The sequence below is a fragment of the Mya arenaria genome, chromosome 11 (genome assembly GCF_026914265.1).
Source record: "Mya arenaria isolate MELC-2E11 chromosome 11, ASM2691426v1".
NCBI classification, from domain to species: Eukaryota; Metazoa; Mollusca; class Bivalvia; order Myida; family Myidae; genus Mya; species Mya arenaria.
The window spans coordinates 56,497,363-56,513,459 of NC_069132.1; the positions used below are offsets into that span (position 1 = coordinate 56,497,363).

At 34.6% G+C, this 16,097-nt stretch overlaps 1 protein-coding gene across 2 annotated transcripts in view; it reads right to left on the minus strand.

The window, feature by feature from the left end:
* Positions 1–907: 907 nt before the first annotated feature.
* LOC128208145 (sushi, von Willebrand factor type A, EGF and pentraxin domain-containing protein 1-like) overlaps positions 908–16,097 on the minus strand; it is a 32,363-nt gene continuing 17,173 nt past the window's right edge. The window contains exons 1-2 of one of the 2 annotated variants that reach the window (XM_052911535.1): positions 7,591–7,704; positions 908–2,853 (exon numbers count right to left, since the gene is read on the minus strand). In XM_052911535.1, coding sequence (XP_052767495.1) covers positions 1,853–2,853; positions 7,591–7,624 — 1,035 coding nt within the window. In that variant the 5' untranslated portion in view covers positions 7,625–7,704 and the 3' untranslated portion in view covers positions 908–1,852. Of the gene's footprint in view, positions 2,854–7,590; positions 7,705–16,097 lie in introns of those variants that run through there. The other variant, XM_052911536.1, reaches the window with a different exon arrangement.

The following is a 16,097-nucleotide window of genomic DNA, read 5'->3' on the forward strand; positions in this document are numbered from 1 at the left end:
TTTCAACTAACAGTTAAATGACATTAAGCAAAATCCTAATTATAGCGAATGAGCCCTTCCGAATCATTATATTACTTCAGGTGATCAAACTGACTTTAAATACAACCCAATCGGCTAAATAACTCATTGTCCACACAAAATCTGACGCAGTGAGTGTGTTATGGATGAATTGCAGTAGGCCGACCTTTTATAAACCTTCGAAAGTTGAAATTCTTAATGGTTAAGCCTAGTATTTACAGTGCCAATTGCATTGGCTGAAAATATAGGTTGTATTCTAATTAATATAATTCGCAATGATGGTCAGAAACCACTATATATTTTTCCTATATAACCTGTAGTTAATTGACCAATTTGCATGCAAACTAATACTGATTTCTAGTGCTTCATGACCAACAAAACCATATATGAGGAGAAAGATCCGCTTGTGTACTAAACATTAAACAACGTTATGAAAAATATATGTTTCTCCTGTTTGAACGTAGCCACTGTCTATTCGGTAAAACGGCCATCTCTGGTGTACGAGGAAAAACAATGCGGTGACAATGTAAATAATAAAATGTAGATCAAGTACATCCAGCATGTTTTTGAAATCACAAAACTTTCAGCTTCATATAAACCAATAAATACGGAAGGTAGCCAATGGTCCGAGATGGTATAACCATGCTTTGATTCACTGGCATTTCCGAAATGTTGTAATTTGCCCTGATTCACGATCCGAACATATCCGAAGATGTTGGATTCATCGGAAAATATTCGCAATCGCCGAAAGGCCATTCATTTCAGCAATTGAACGTTGATGTGTAAGTTTTCATTAATGAGGGCAAAAAATGAATTGATGCTAGCAATTATCATAAACTAACCGCAACAAATTATTCAGAGCTCTCTAAATCATTTGAAGAGATTTCAATTGATTTGAAGAGGTCTCTTCATATTTGAAGAGTACTCAAATTTATTGAATATATCTTCAAATATTTAAGTTTATATAGACTTTGCATTCCATAGAAAACAGCACATCTAACATCTAAGATAACTAGTCACACAGAAATGCTTTGTTATAAACTAAATGCCATTTAGGAATTTATCTGGAGGAAAATTACATTGCAGTTTATTTTGAAAATTGTTGTTTTTAAAAGCAGGCATCTGGGGCCATATTTATAAGGTACTCTTATGAAATATTTCAACTAATTGGAACTCGCCTTTTTCTTAGATAATTTAAAGAAAATTTACAATGTTTGTTCAACAAAAATATCAAAATAAGCAAGAAAAGGTTCCAAATGATAAATGCATTTGAATACATCTTATGAAAAAGGGGGTATTTAAAATATTCATTATCAAAAATATTTTATTTCCACTAGTTTGAACATTTCCACTAGGAAGCTTTATGACTAGAACCCATGAGGACAGAATGAAATGAAATCTGAATAAAAAGGGCATACATTTTATGCTTATACGACCCCCAGACCTGAGCTTTGCTGAATAAAACTGAAGGACAAATCGAATGTATTGAGCATGGAAACATACTTACTAATATTCAACTTGTATTTTAATTTTTTCCTCATGTTCAGTCTGGTTTGGTAGAGTGTTATATTAGTTTTAGCATTAGTAAAATTATCACAGTCTGGTAAACAGTTGTGGGCACAGTGGTCTAAATATCAACTACAGCCTTCAAGACAAAACATATATTGCAATCATCATCATGCATGTAAACACCTTTTGAATCTGTTAACTAAGGTGCTCCTTTAGACTCGTCTAATAATCTTAGCATGTGTTAATATTTTAACGCTTTATCAGTATCACCATCTTAATGGTGTTTTTATTAAACAAACTTTTAATAAGCACCTTTCCCAATGCACTAGATTCCAATGACCCCTATTACAACAATGAGGACGAAAGCCCACACGTGAAAGGCGGAGGCTGGTGTCATATTGGTGAAGGGACAGTTACATTTTGGCATGGTCATTTCTCCGTCCACACACTTAAGGTCTTCCGTTGTGTTTTTGGTGCAGCCGTTGATACACGACCACTGCAGGACCTCCCCGTGGGGCACGTATCCGTGCGTAAGGTTGCTTAATTCCATGATATTATTGTCGTAACCGGTCAGGTCGCAGCTGCAGTAGCAGGCAAACTCATTGAACTTCCATGATCCATCATCCTGACAAACGTTCGGCTCATCTTCAGTCGACCCCGCAACTCTTGTGTTAGGATCATTACTGCAGGTCATGTAATACAATGTTCCGTAGAGTACGAATTTTTCTGCACAGTTTGAGCTCGTACCGTTGAATAATGGGCAAGAGATTCCCTTACACATTGGTTTTTTGCTCCAAATCCCATTCCCCTGGCACGTCACATGAGAGGTACCATGAAGGATGTAGCCTGAGTTACAGGTGACTTCAATCACACTTCCGTAGTCATGTTCTATACCTCCATCAGGTTCTTGAAAAGTCGTGCCATTTTCAACGGACTCAAATTCTGGACACATTTTCACTTCGCATACTGGAGGCGATTTGTCAAATTGTAAGTCAGTGCGGCAGAGTAATAGGCTGGTACCTTTTAATTCATAACCCTCATTGCACTCGAAAGTTATATAGCTACCAACTTTGTACGACGGGGCACCTAAAATCCTGCCGTTGTCTGGTGCGGTAATGGCTGGGCAGTAGACCTCCCGACAATGTAGTTCCCCCTGCCAGCCCCCGCCACCGCAATCAGTCACGACATTCCCGTCCGGCTTATGTCCCACATTACACGTGAAGCGGACAGCATAGTCGACTGGGTATGTGCCTTGCACTGCGGCATTGTTGGATGAATTCTCCACGACGGGCAGGCTGCCACAGTCACAAAATACGCAAGTTATTGCTGAAATGAAAAAAGTTTGTGGCATTTCATTGCTCTATATTGTAAGAAAAATATTTCTTCAAAATATGTTAAGCTAGCAGAACTTTTAAAAAAAACAAACATTTACGGCAGATGTAAATAAAATAACTGAAAGTTACCGGAGTAAAAGATATGGAAGGGTATTGAATCAAAAATGTAATTTTTGCTTTCTGACTTGTCCATTTCTCATTGTTTTTTTTTGTTTGTTTTTTTGTTGGTAAGCTTCGTGAAAAACTAAGAAAATAGGCTTGATACTGTATTCAAGTTTTTTTAATTATTATTTTATTTTTTATGAATTTATTTTATATTTAGTTAATTGACATGAGGTTAATTCTGAATGAATAAAAATGGGCGGAGTGAGCGTAGCGAACGAGCCGTTTATTATCATTAAGAAGTTACTTCATCTAACTGACTTAGAATACAACCTTATTGGCTGATACATTGATAACGCAAAAAAACTGTCGCATGGAAAGTGTATTGGATGAATGGCAGTGGGCGGACCTTTAAACACCCGCGAAAGGTGAAATTCTTAATGATTATGTCTAGTGCTCAATGATTGCGTATCTGCAATTTCATTGGCTTAAAATGTAGGTTGTATTCTAAATAAGTAATTATCATATTAAATAATGATAGTTAGTTAAGTTGTTTTAGTAGCATGCTGATATTACCGCCATATTATTGATTAATGATTTATACAAATTTGAAATCAGTGTCGCAAGTATAATTATCATCATTTATAAATATTTAAAAAATTGCCCGCATACCAATATTTGTTATTTTTGATGAACAAGTTTTTAGTTATATTTCTTGATCCGGCTAAATGTTTTATTCTGCCAATGTCATGATAACGATCTGAAACCAAAGGTACTATTTCAGCTTTTTGGTGATTTTTTCGTTCCTTTTCTTCACTATGCTTTTGAAATTTGGAGTAATGCCAAGTAAAAAGAAATTGCACGAATTTATTTGAAATTTTGCAAATGTCTGTTAAATATTATATACATTTACAGCTAGTGTTTATGGGGAGCTTGTTAGATATCCACTGTTTATTCATAGATTTGTAAGAACTACACAATATTGGTATGTTTTTTTATCAAAAGTAATAAAAATCATAATACGCAAGGTACATTTGCAGGCATTATCCGACTGCGTTACTTGAAGGCAAAAAAGGTCAGCAAGTGTAAACAAGCTTTAAAATGATTATAGTGCTGCTTATGTATTTCTTAACTCTAGTGCAATGAATGATAAATCATCATTGTGTGAATTTAAAACTAGAATAATTGATTGATTTAAGCAAAATTGATATAGATCTCTCGGTAGCTCTGTATTGATTTTTATAAGGAAGCCAAAATTACATTAGATTTGGCAATTCTTAGATATATTACCGAAAAGCTTACGGTTATTCTTTTGTAGACTTAGATTTCAGTGCATCAATTACAAATTTAAACGGGTAGATCTATAACCGTTATTGTATTCAACGTGAAGGAATGTACTGAGTCGGTTGATATTGCGAACGAATAGCTCATTGGGTAAAAAATGTACACTAGCATTTACTATGTATATGCTTGAAAAAAGCTCAGGACCCACTCTGGATTCATCTGTTATGGCTGCCAAAACTCAAGATGGCCGCCATTACCGCCAAAATTTTATATTTCCTGCATAATTTTTTATGCTAATGCAATTTGTATGTATCCAATTTGGGATAAAATAAATATGAGTTGGATATGTCTCATTGAAATCAATTTACTTTTTATGGAATCGTTAACGTAATTGAGTAAAGTACTACTGTTACATGTAAGGACCCTTTAAGGATGTATCCAATATGTCCACCAAATCCAATATGCCCCCCACGCGGCATTGACTACTTGTCTTTATGGTTGCTAAATGTGGACAACTTAGCACTGAGTAGGCCAATAAGAACTGCAACTACGTTTGTTTGTTTTTTTTGGCTTTAAAACCCGTTATGGTTGCCCAAATTGGTCTATTTGACACATAATATGTTTACGTAGAGCTGCACATATGTTTGTTTTGCTTTAAATGGTCTTGATGGTCTTTGCAAAGATATGGTATATTTGGCATTCATTAGACTAAACAAAAGCTGCATATGGCTTTGTTGGGCTCTGAATCGACATTATGGTTGCCAAACTGTGTTGTTTGGCACTGAGTATGCTTGATAAAAGTTTCGCTTGTGTTTGTTAGGCTCTGAGTGTGATTTATGTTTGTCAAATGTGACGCTTTACGAAATGAGTATATATAGGTTTTAGAAATGCACATATCATTATTAAGCTCTGAATGAGCTTGCAGTTTCCAAACTAGGTCTTTTTTTGGCACAGATAAGGCTATATTAGAGCTATACATAAATTCGTTTTGCTCTAATTGAATTGGCTTCATGGTTGCCAAAATGTGATATGCTTGGCACTAAGTAGGCTTAATTTGAGCTGCATGTTTGTGGTTTTGATCTCTATATGGGCTGTATGGCTGCCATCATGTGATATATTTGGTACTGATTAAGCTAATTAGAGCAGCAGAAAGGTTTGTTTTGGTCCAAATTGGGTTTATGGTTGACACGTGTAGCCTTTTCGGAACTGAAAAGGCTTTTGGAGAAATACACAGTTTCTTTTGCACTGGATCTGCTTCATGGTTGCGTAAATGTCAATTTGACACTAGGAAGCTACACATGCGTCTGTTTGGATCTGAGTGTTTTTTATTGTAGTCAAAATTAAAAGGATAGAGCACTGGACTGACTTAATTATAGACCCTCTGAGGTTTGTTTGTATACATAAAAACTTCACTGATTGCTTTACTGTAATCACTAATGGAACTGTCAGACGCTGGAATGGTTTGTGAACAAGCTTTTTGTGGCTAAGAACGCAGATTGTTGTGTCGCTTTGATATTTGCTTGAAATATGATGGACTTATCTGTAACTGCACTTGTGTTTATTTTCTGACTTGAGACACTATATAGGATTTATTTACACTTAATAATCTCAAGTATGGCAAAACTATTGCTTGTTTGGCTCATGATAGAGTTTCATAGCCTCTTTATTGTAAGTTTGGTACAATATGCACTGTTTTTGGACACACTTGTATTTAAGAACAGTCAGTCTAGGGTGGCTGTACGGCAGATTTTGGTAAAATGTGGTTGAATGAGCTTTGGCTTGACTTTAATGAAACTTTCCTTTTGTCAAGCCCGGCTGGTACTTGTTTGATAAGTATTTGGCTTGACTGTAACCACTAAAGGGATACAGAGGGAGACAAGAGTTGGCCCCTTATGAGGTTTGAGGCGCTCTAAGTGGGCTTATGTGGCTTTCAAAATACTTATTTCACATGGGAAAGATGCTTTTTGGTACTCGAATAATAGCACATCAGGTTGGAAAAAACAGTGGATAATCTTATAAAGTGATACCTCCGGCTGAATATAACAACAGGAAACTCACACAAATATTTTATTAAAGTTTTTTAAGCACTGGATGCGCTAAAGTAGGGGCATTGAATGGTTAGGTTGACTTCAAATATTAGAAAGAGGTGGAAATCAATTAAAAATGATTTGAGCTTTTATCAATATAATGACTTTCCAAATAAAATGAAGAAATAATTAAAAGCGTTGTCGATATTGGGCAAAGTTGCATTTTGACATTTCAAATGATTTTTAAATTGATTGCGCAACATAAAACATTTATATCATATGTCCATACAGATAAATGTTTTAGTGGGCAAATTTGCACCCAGTGTATTCGTTGGGCGCGTTCATATGGTAATTCAGTACATTAAATTTTAATTAATAAAATGCCAGTAGTCTGTGTGACAATGATTTAGTTAATATTACTAGCGTTATACCACTCATACTGATATGATACTGTCAGAAGACATTTAAACTGCACGTATTCACGTTTATTCCATTCTAAAAAAGAATCAATCACGTGTTTTAAAGCTGCACTCTCACAGATATACCGTTTTTACAACTTTTTTTATGTTTTGTCTTGGAACAAGCATTTTTTTTTATAAATATTTGCAAACCAGTGATATAAGTTTGCTGACAAAAAATCAGATCGTACATTGTCATATTTCCATTCGAAAATTAATGATTTATGGCTTAAACTAACGGTTTAAGAAAAATGCATAAAACATCAATTGTTTAACTTAAATATAAAAATCTGCGATCGAATTATTTGTCAGCAGTCTTATATAACTGGTTTCCATGGATTTTCCTGTGAGAGTGCAGCTTTAAGCTGATAATATTTACAGTATAAGCTGGAATAAGAGTGCGATAGCTTTTATAATTAAATGTATCTGAAAGTTTAGCATTCCATTCTCATAGCATATAAGTCTCCAAGAAAGACAAAATAGTTAAACTTGGAAACAAAATATTTAAATATAAAACTGACATGATATTTTAAACAGTTCAGTCCTTTGTAGAAAAGGCCATACTAAAAAGGGTTTACAGAATAAACAAAGTTGTATTAATAACAATTTCCCTTCATTATGTTTAATGTAAATTCCTGACAATTAAAAAAATACCTCAAAATCATATTTTGTTTTTGTATGGCATGAAATACCACGGGTAAAATTTACCCCACCTACTGCTACGCGCACTTTTCCTGTGGTGTTTATACATTTCTATATACATTTTTTTTTGCAATGCTATTGAACATAAGACCATTTAGTGGTTCGTAAATTATCAACAACGCCCTTCAATCTACCTAACATAATAATATCACCTACCGTTAAGAAGAACTGTGATTGTCATATATTTCATAATTCCACAATAAGCGTAAAAACTACACTGAAAAAATACATGCGAAAAATGACATCCGCCAGAACAAGTCAAGGCTTCAGTAGTTTCTGTTCGTCCCATTGTTTGTAGACGACAATCATGGACTTTATTTCCTTAACCAATAGCAAATCGCTCGGAAGTTGCAATTGAGAGTACAACTTTTAGTTGTATTTAACTTTCTATTCCTAAATTTACCCACGGGTAAACATTCTTGCGTTTCGGGTCAATCTTACCGACGGGAGGGGTGAGGCATTTTTCAACGTGGTTATATATTTATACATCGTTGTTGTATATTTATATTTAAATATATATAATGAGATCTGCAGAGAACCACGAAAACACCTATATAACTAAAATAAGACATAAAACACGCGAAATTTGATTGCTACACGGCAGCGAATAAATGAAGCCGGTGTAAGGTTGTAAACTGACCCCCATAGAATAAAGAACCCCGGTCATTATTTTATATAGAATAATGACCCCTTTCTATAAAATACTGACACCCATTATAAAATAATGACCCCCTGATTTTATCCATAAAATATTGACCCCCACCTTACCTATTACTAACATACTCGATATCAATTCAAGTCACTGTCGTGTTTCTATATCTTATATATGTTGTTGTTGTCGTTGTTTTTGTTGTTTCATTTCAATTATCATGATTGTACTAAAAGAGAAGTTTTACAATAATAGAAGATATACCTAAGTCGTAAAAAGTTGTAAAAATGGTATATCTGTGAGAGTGCAGCTTTAAGGTTACTATAGAAATAGAGAGAACCGATACCACCGATAATCGGGACTAGCAATAACAATTTACTTTGCTTCAATTTTCAAAGATAATGCTTAATTTTAATAAGGTGATGCAAGCAAGCTGTAATTTTTATTTGCAGTAACAATTATACTAAGAAAAACACATTTTAATGCTAAAAAGAAATTTTAAAGTTCTCGAAAAATCGAAGGCTCAGCAGCTTTATGCTTATCTGATAATTGTCTTACAGATGACAGTGTCATTAATAGGCACCCCCAAAGTCCCAGACATGACCCTGTAAGCGACGTTACCCGATGGTTTACAATATCTTGTAAAGATTGGTATTAAAATTACAAAATTTTATAATCCCTCAAGGTCACTGCTTCACTGGCTTCCGACCAGGACCACGTAACCATAATCATACCCAAGTAAAACAAAAATCTTACGTAAGGCTTTATTTACAAATAATTCTTATTATTTTCATATTTCTTACTTATTCTTTCTTATCTATTCAATTAAAATAAACGTACTAAGTCTAAAAATTGAGTTATTGAAAACATAGAGATTATGGTTAGAATCTTAGCTTATACCAAATTGTATTAAAAGTTAGGAATGATTGTGGACACCGTCCATCGACAAGCACGAGTTTATGGTTTGAAGAGACTTTGATGGAAAAAAACTACTTGTTATGGGCGGGGTTTGAACCCACGACCTGTGGATCCGAAGTCCGCCTCCCGTCCTCTTAGACTCGACCGTCATACACAACATTATACAAACATTTCATTAATATTGACGGTCCATAAGTTCAATGGATTATTTTGAGAGTACAAATCATTAGTGTGTTAAAAGATCAAGAGAATCCCAGATTATAACAGGGGTCTGTATTTAAAGAAAACAGAAAATATTTTGTTGTTCTATAGGATTACAATTCTTCATTTTCCCTTTGGAGTCATGATATTATTAGGACCGGGTGCCATAATGTTATGACCGGTGGTCATAATCGGAGATCATATCATTATGACTCCCGTAATAATAATATGACCGGTCAAGTTTGATGAAGATCGCGTTAAAATGTGATTTCTAAAGCATTCACATGTTTTTTTCTAAGATTTGACCCCGTGGCCGAGTTTAGACCCCACATAACCCAGTTTCAAACGTAACCTAAATATCATTAAAATACTCATTTTGAATAAGTTTGGTGAGGATCAGGCAACAATTGTGACCTTGTTTTTGACCCAGAAACGTACACAATTTACCGAAGGTCTAATTGTGTCAAAGAAGACTGGCCATCCACCTTAATGCATTCTATTCATCGAATTGTGTTAGCATAACAACGCATCTTAAAAACCAGCTATACCGGCTCAGGCCATTGTTGTTGTTGTTGTTGTTGTTGTTGTTATTTCCCAGTTGTATGACCCTCCCGCCTCTTTATGAGGACATTATGGTGTGGACATACCAGCTATACATGGTGGAGGAAGACCCCGTGTGCCTCTCCAATCTTTTTACAGGCTCGGGCTGCATCTGTGTAGAACCAACGACGTTCCGCAAGCTAGCTGGTTAGCTTCCTCACATGAAAGATCTTGACCGTGAGCCTCGGTGGCGCAATGATAGCGCTTATTAAAGCAGATAAGTCTCACTAAAGGGATATTGGTTCGCCGTATCAAACCTTTGCCAATAGAAACAGATGACCTAATGGAATGGGGATACATAAAGGAATCCTTTTGCAACTTGAACCCCCTGCAACTTTCAAGGTACACTGTAGAACATACTTAGAACTTAGATCACGAGACCCTTGCTTTAAAGATGCATAACCTTTTGTTTAGAACATGTTTTAGATCTAAATATTTTTGTTACCTATAAAGGTATCATGCAGGCTTTCAACAGGCTTAAGTTTTATTTTTCCAAGATTTTTCCAAGATTCGTTGAGATAGTGTACCTTTAACAGCCTCGTTACTTTGTGACATCGTATTATGTTACGCATATATGTATATAATTATTAATTTACCTTTTGTACAATGAAGTGTAAGCATTCTTTAACTTATAGTAACGGTGATTTTGTCCAAAATTTTAGAAGAAACATCATTTTGTTATTACATCCTACGTGTTACACTAATTTCGTAATAGCATGTGCTCCCGGGCTCATTACGAAAAAATGCTATTGACGTTAAAATAGTTCATTTACTGGAGTGCAAGATTGTAAAAAAGGCAATTCATACGTGGAAAAGCACAATGTTTCATGCCACCCCTGAAAGTGATGTCAAATACCCTTAAACTTATTTATGTCACCTATATGTCACTCATATATACCTCTAAAAATATGCGAAGCGGGTGTGGGGTAGCCCAGTGGTTTTAATACCTGTGACGCTCCTCGTCGTTAGAAATAATACACATTTCAGTATATTGTTGAAGAGACATCCTTCTTTGGATTTGTGGTATTTGTGTCACGTTTTAGGCGTTTTTAAGTAAAACAAGTAAACAATTATATCAATATAAGGCATAAAATATGCAAATCGGTTGTGGGGAAGTCCCATGTTTTATGATCTGTGAAGCCCATGGCAATAAGATGTTGTTTGAATTTAAGGGCCACAACTTCCGAACAGGTGGAGCAAATCCATTTTTTTCTCTTTCTGCACATCTAGGCATCGGTAGTAGAAATCCCTGTAAGTTTAAATCAATTCCGTCCAATAATGAATGAAGAGTTGCGGTCACAAAAGAAAATGTTGCACGTACGCACGGACGGGTGCCATTACCATATTGTCCTCCGATACCCATCGGTGGGGATAATAATGTTGTAAGTGTACCATAGATGGGTTAGAGTTTGGGTTAGGGTTAGGGGGTCGTTATTCTATAAGGGGTCACATTACTATGTGAGGGTCATTTTTTACGTGTGGGGGAGTCATAATATTATGACCGAGGAGTCACTATTCTATATAAAATAATGACCGGGGGGGTCATTATTCTATGGGGGTCAGTTTACAACGTTACACCGGAACAATCTTGCATGCTTTGAAAATGCTCCAACGCGTCTTCCGTTGTCGTGTCATTAAGTTGAAAATTGAGGTAAACCGTGTGATATGTTCCAGTAATTTTTTTTCTATCGGGAAACGTAGATTTACACAGGATTGACTATGTTTTAAGTTAAATGAACAAGCCCTGAACAAGAGTCAAAATCCGATCGTGTGGATGCATAACCTGCTCAAGCTTAATGTTGAAAATGTGTTACGGTTCCGTAGGTTCTAGGTTATATACTACTCATTTGTTTATGTTGTAAATTGACCGATTTGAACGCGGAATAACCCTGACTTCTAATGTTTCACAACTCTCAGCACCATATATGGGATGAACGTTTTACTTGTGCACTGAGAATTAAGAAAATAACATAAGAAAAATACGTTTGTTAGAAGATAAATAAAATTGGTTAAATGTATACCACCATATACGATAGAGTTACACAATCTCGCGTAGGGTATACGCAATATGGTGAAAATGAAAACAATAAAAAGTATATAAAACATCCAGCATGTTCAGCAATATTTTTTTAATCACAAACCATTCAGCTTCAAAACCTTCATAGATGGAATGAAGCCAATGGTGTCATATGGTATCGCCAATATATTTGATTCACTGGTATGTGTTAATAAAAAGAAAGAAAAAAAAACAACGACAGCACTTGTAGCACCGAGCAGTCCCTTCCGAATTTATGCCATTGTTTGCCCTTACATATTTGTAAGTTTTGAGTGGCAAAAGGTTTTATAAAAGCTGTGTTGCATGGCTCTTCTTTGTGCGCTTGATGTGATTGTGTTAAAGACAGTGTGTGTATACCACGTGATAAATTGCGCCATATATGCTACGTTGAATGGGACCATTTTGCTTAAAATGAAGACTTAAATCAAGGATAACTTTTCTTTTACGACACCATTTGAAATAAAACAATGAGCCGGTTATTGCGCCTAAAGACAAACCTGTTTCCAAAATAGTATTTTGACAGTGCACCGTCAGACGGCCGTATTGTGAAAAGGTTTGTCAAAGTGTTGTAAGAAACTACACACTCAATCAAACTCTGGGAAAGACCGAAGGCGGGGCTCCGTAAGCGGCGTAGACTGCGCTTTGTTTCATTTAAAATTGTGAGGAAATAGGAAAGTTATCTTTGTTTAAAGTCATCATTCGAAGCAAAATATTGCATTCCGACGTAGCATTTATGACGCAATTTATCACGTTGTTTTCCAATACTGAAAGAATAGGTTGTTAACATGGACGCAGGTCACAAGCTCATATTATGATGTGTTTAATATGTATGTTTGTTATTCAGGTCGGAAAATAGATCATTGCACGTATGTCTTTTGTTATCATACACCCGACTTTAAATAAAGATTCTTGTATCTTATATCTTGCAAATACCCATGGGTTATTCCATCCTCGTGCGCAAGCCCCATGTCTGGAGGAGGGATAAAGGTTCATCTTAGGGTATTATTTGTCATATAAACGCGAAACCTGATTTACCACCCAGCGTGGCATGATTTTGCAATATTATAGGAAGAAAATTGTTAAACAAATACACTTAAGTCTATTAAATTTACTAGCATATTGATTATTTAATAGCTGGTCTTGAAGACGATGCTGGTACATTATTATATAGGTCTAAGAAAAGGGACCAATCATCGAAGCTTTTAGGGTATCACGTACTCAGAATGGTACAACAACCTTTTCGACAACCTCGAAGATCCTCTGCTGAATAAGATTTAAAAAATTCAGTCAAGGCAATTTTTCACCGCATGTTTGAACAATGTACGAGCATCTACCGAATCGTGACTTCTATATCGATGTTTTAATATTAACTCTGGGACAGATGAACAAAATCTGAAGAATCGCGCTTTTATGAACCCCAGGATCCTTGAGGAACGGATGCAGCCATTTCAACTTTCATTACAAAGACTGACGAAACGGGTAAGTAACATTAGCCTTTTCATTGTTTGTGCATTTTATTATGTCATAATAATCCTGCAAACAAATAATGAACCAATCAATTAAACTTAAAAAAATCAATCAATACAGTATAACAATATACATATTACATTCTAAGGTGAAATAAACTACTGAATGATTGATTATACAGACATGTAACATGAAACTTGTACCTAGTATATTAATAAAAGAGTAATACAACGCCCAATTAGACTCACAATTAAGCCACCCATCAGTTAACAATACTGACATAAGTGCATTTACAAGTATTTTATGTATGTAATTTTCTTAATATTCAGAGCGATAAGGGAAATTATTCAATGGTTAGAAGAATATAACGTTTATACAGAACAAGCTCAGTAGCCCAAAAATAAAACATTAACCCCGTTTTATGGCACAGGGTAAACACCAGAGACATAAAACACAAATACAAAAAAAATCACAAACAATCGAACATGGAACAACATCACAAAACTCCAAATAGACCAAAGTGCATATATATATATATATATCACGTGGTTCTGGTGATTTGAAAGATGAGTATCATTTTGTCTGTATTTGTTAAACATTTGAAAATATTCGGAAAAAGTATCTTTCGAAAACCTACTATGTAAAACCAAGTGTTGTCAAATTCATTGAACTTTTACAAACAGTTAGTACTAATGTTCTCCTACGGTTGTGTAAATTTATTCACGAAGCATTTGTTATACCTTTTAATATTGTTAACAATGTAGTGCAATAATAGAAATGGATTTTTATTGTTTTTTATTAAAAAACGTAGCAGTCCAGCCTCATTTGATATTGTTATTTATGCATGCATATGTTTATTTATTTGCTCTCTAATATGCAATTAATTGATCAGAAATGATTATGTCACGTGATATATAATGTAAATTAAACTTACCATGTGACAAGAAACAATATGTCCACATTACTTAATAAATATGTTTGAATCTTTAAAATCTCTTTATATACTATATTAAAAAAAACTCTAGGTGTGTTTATCAAGGAGTGTTAGGTACCGCCTAATACCAACTCTTTATAAGCTTGAATAATTGGAAAGATCTTCAAATTATTGTAGAGCTCTCCAATTAAATTGAAAACAGCTCAGAATCAATTACGTTTTAACCATCGATTGAATAAAAGGTATCTGCAAATCATTTGTAGAGTAGATTACATGTATTTGCTAATACGAGTCTGGCCTGAGCCTTGATGTTAAAAACAGCTTATATGTATAAAATAATTGGATAAACGAATTGAAACGGACAAATCTAATGTTCTGTGAATTAAAAACAAATTCAGTGGTATTCAACTTACTTTTTTCTATTTTTTAGCCCGGTTTGATGGAGTGTATGATATTATTTTCAACATTCACTTAGGTTACATACATCTTAAGACTATGTACATGATAATGTTAAACTTTGGTTTTATTTCTGCAATGATAAGCCGTTGTTTACGTATGCTTTTATTTTGCAAATGCATGAGAGTGCAAAAATACAAAGGTAACGAACATTTAATACTTCAGTCAAAACCCGTTCGTACGAGCTCCAAGGGACCGGAGAAAATACCTCGAGCCTCGGGAAGTTTGAGCCAAGCGGAATTTGTGCAAAAAAAATCGGTCTTTTACATTTCGTTCGAGCCAACGAGGGAATCGAGACAAGCGAGTTTTCAACTGTATTGATGAATAATGCATATTGGACCTCGGCAAACTAGGTTTTATCAAGGAGCTTTTGTACTTTTGTGAGAAATTATTACTCTAAATAAATGCACAATATAATAACTATATTTGTCAATATGACAGTCATACATTTACGTCCTGGCACTTCAAATTTTAAGTGTCAAACACTTAAAATACAAAATACAATTACAAGTTACATCGAACAATTGTATACTCTAAATCATATTTGCAACTTACTCATAACAAACTAGTTTAACTAAGTATAAAAATTAATAAATAAAGCACGAAACATGTATTTTTAACATTAAAACAGTAAACAGTTAAAAATCATTGTAAGGATTAAAGCTGCACTCTCACAGATATACCATTTTTACATATTTTTTTAATTTTTGTTTTGGAAAGAGCAATTTTTTGCGCAAATATTTGCAAACCAATGATATAAGGATGCTGACAAAAAATCAAATCGTAGATTTTCATATTTCTGTTCAAAAATTAATGTTTTATGGCCTAAAGAAAAATGCATAAAATAACAATTTTTGAACTCTGTGATCTCTTTTTTGTCAGCAGTCTTATTAAGCTGGTTTCCATGAATTTTCGCAATAAATTCGCTCGTTCCAAGACAAAAAAATAAAAAAAAGTTTTGAAACCGTTCAATCTTTGAGAGTGGAGCTTAAATGCAGTGGTCTAAATATAACTTCATCTTACCAGCAGAACGGAACAAGAAATATATTGCGACCAATACTATAAAGTAATGTCACAGAAACGCGACAAATGCCCCCGGGTGGCCGCGTTGGACAGATAGATTAGTATTTTAGCCCGTCTGTACAGATAGCCTTCAGTTAACATATTTTCATGGTGACCTTTCCTACATTCCCATGAACCTTGTTAGGAATGTGAAATCGACCATTGTCGTGTTATTGTCAAGTTTCTGTTTCACACAAAAGCTTAATACACGTTGCATGGATCTGGTTGATGTCTTCCTTATGTCAAAAACAATGTAAATATATGTTATCTTGTTTTTCCTAATTATTATACTAAATAGTTTATACCTCTCTTTAGTTCAG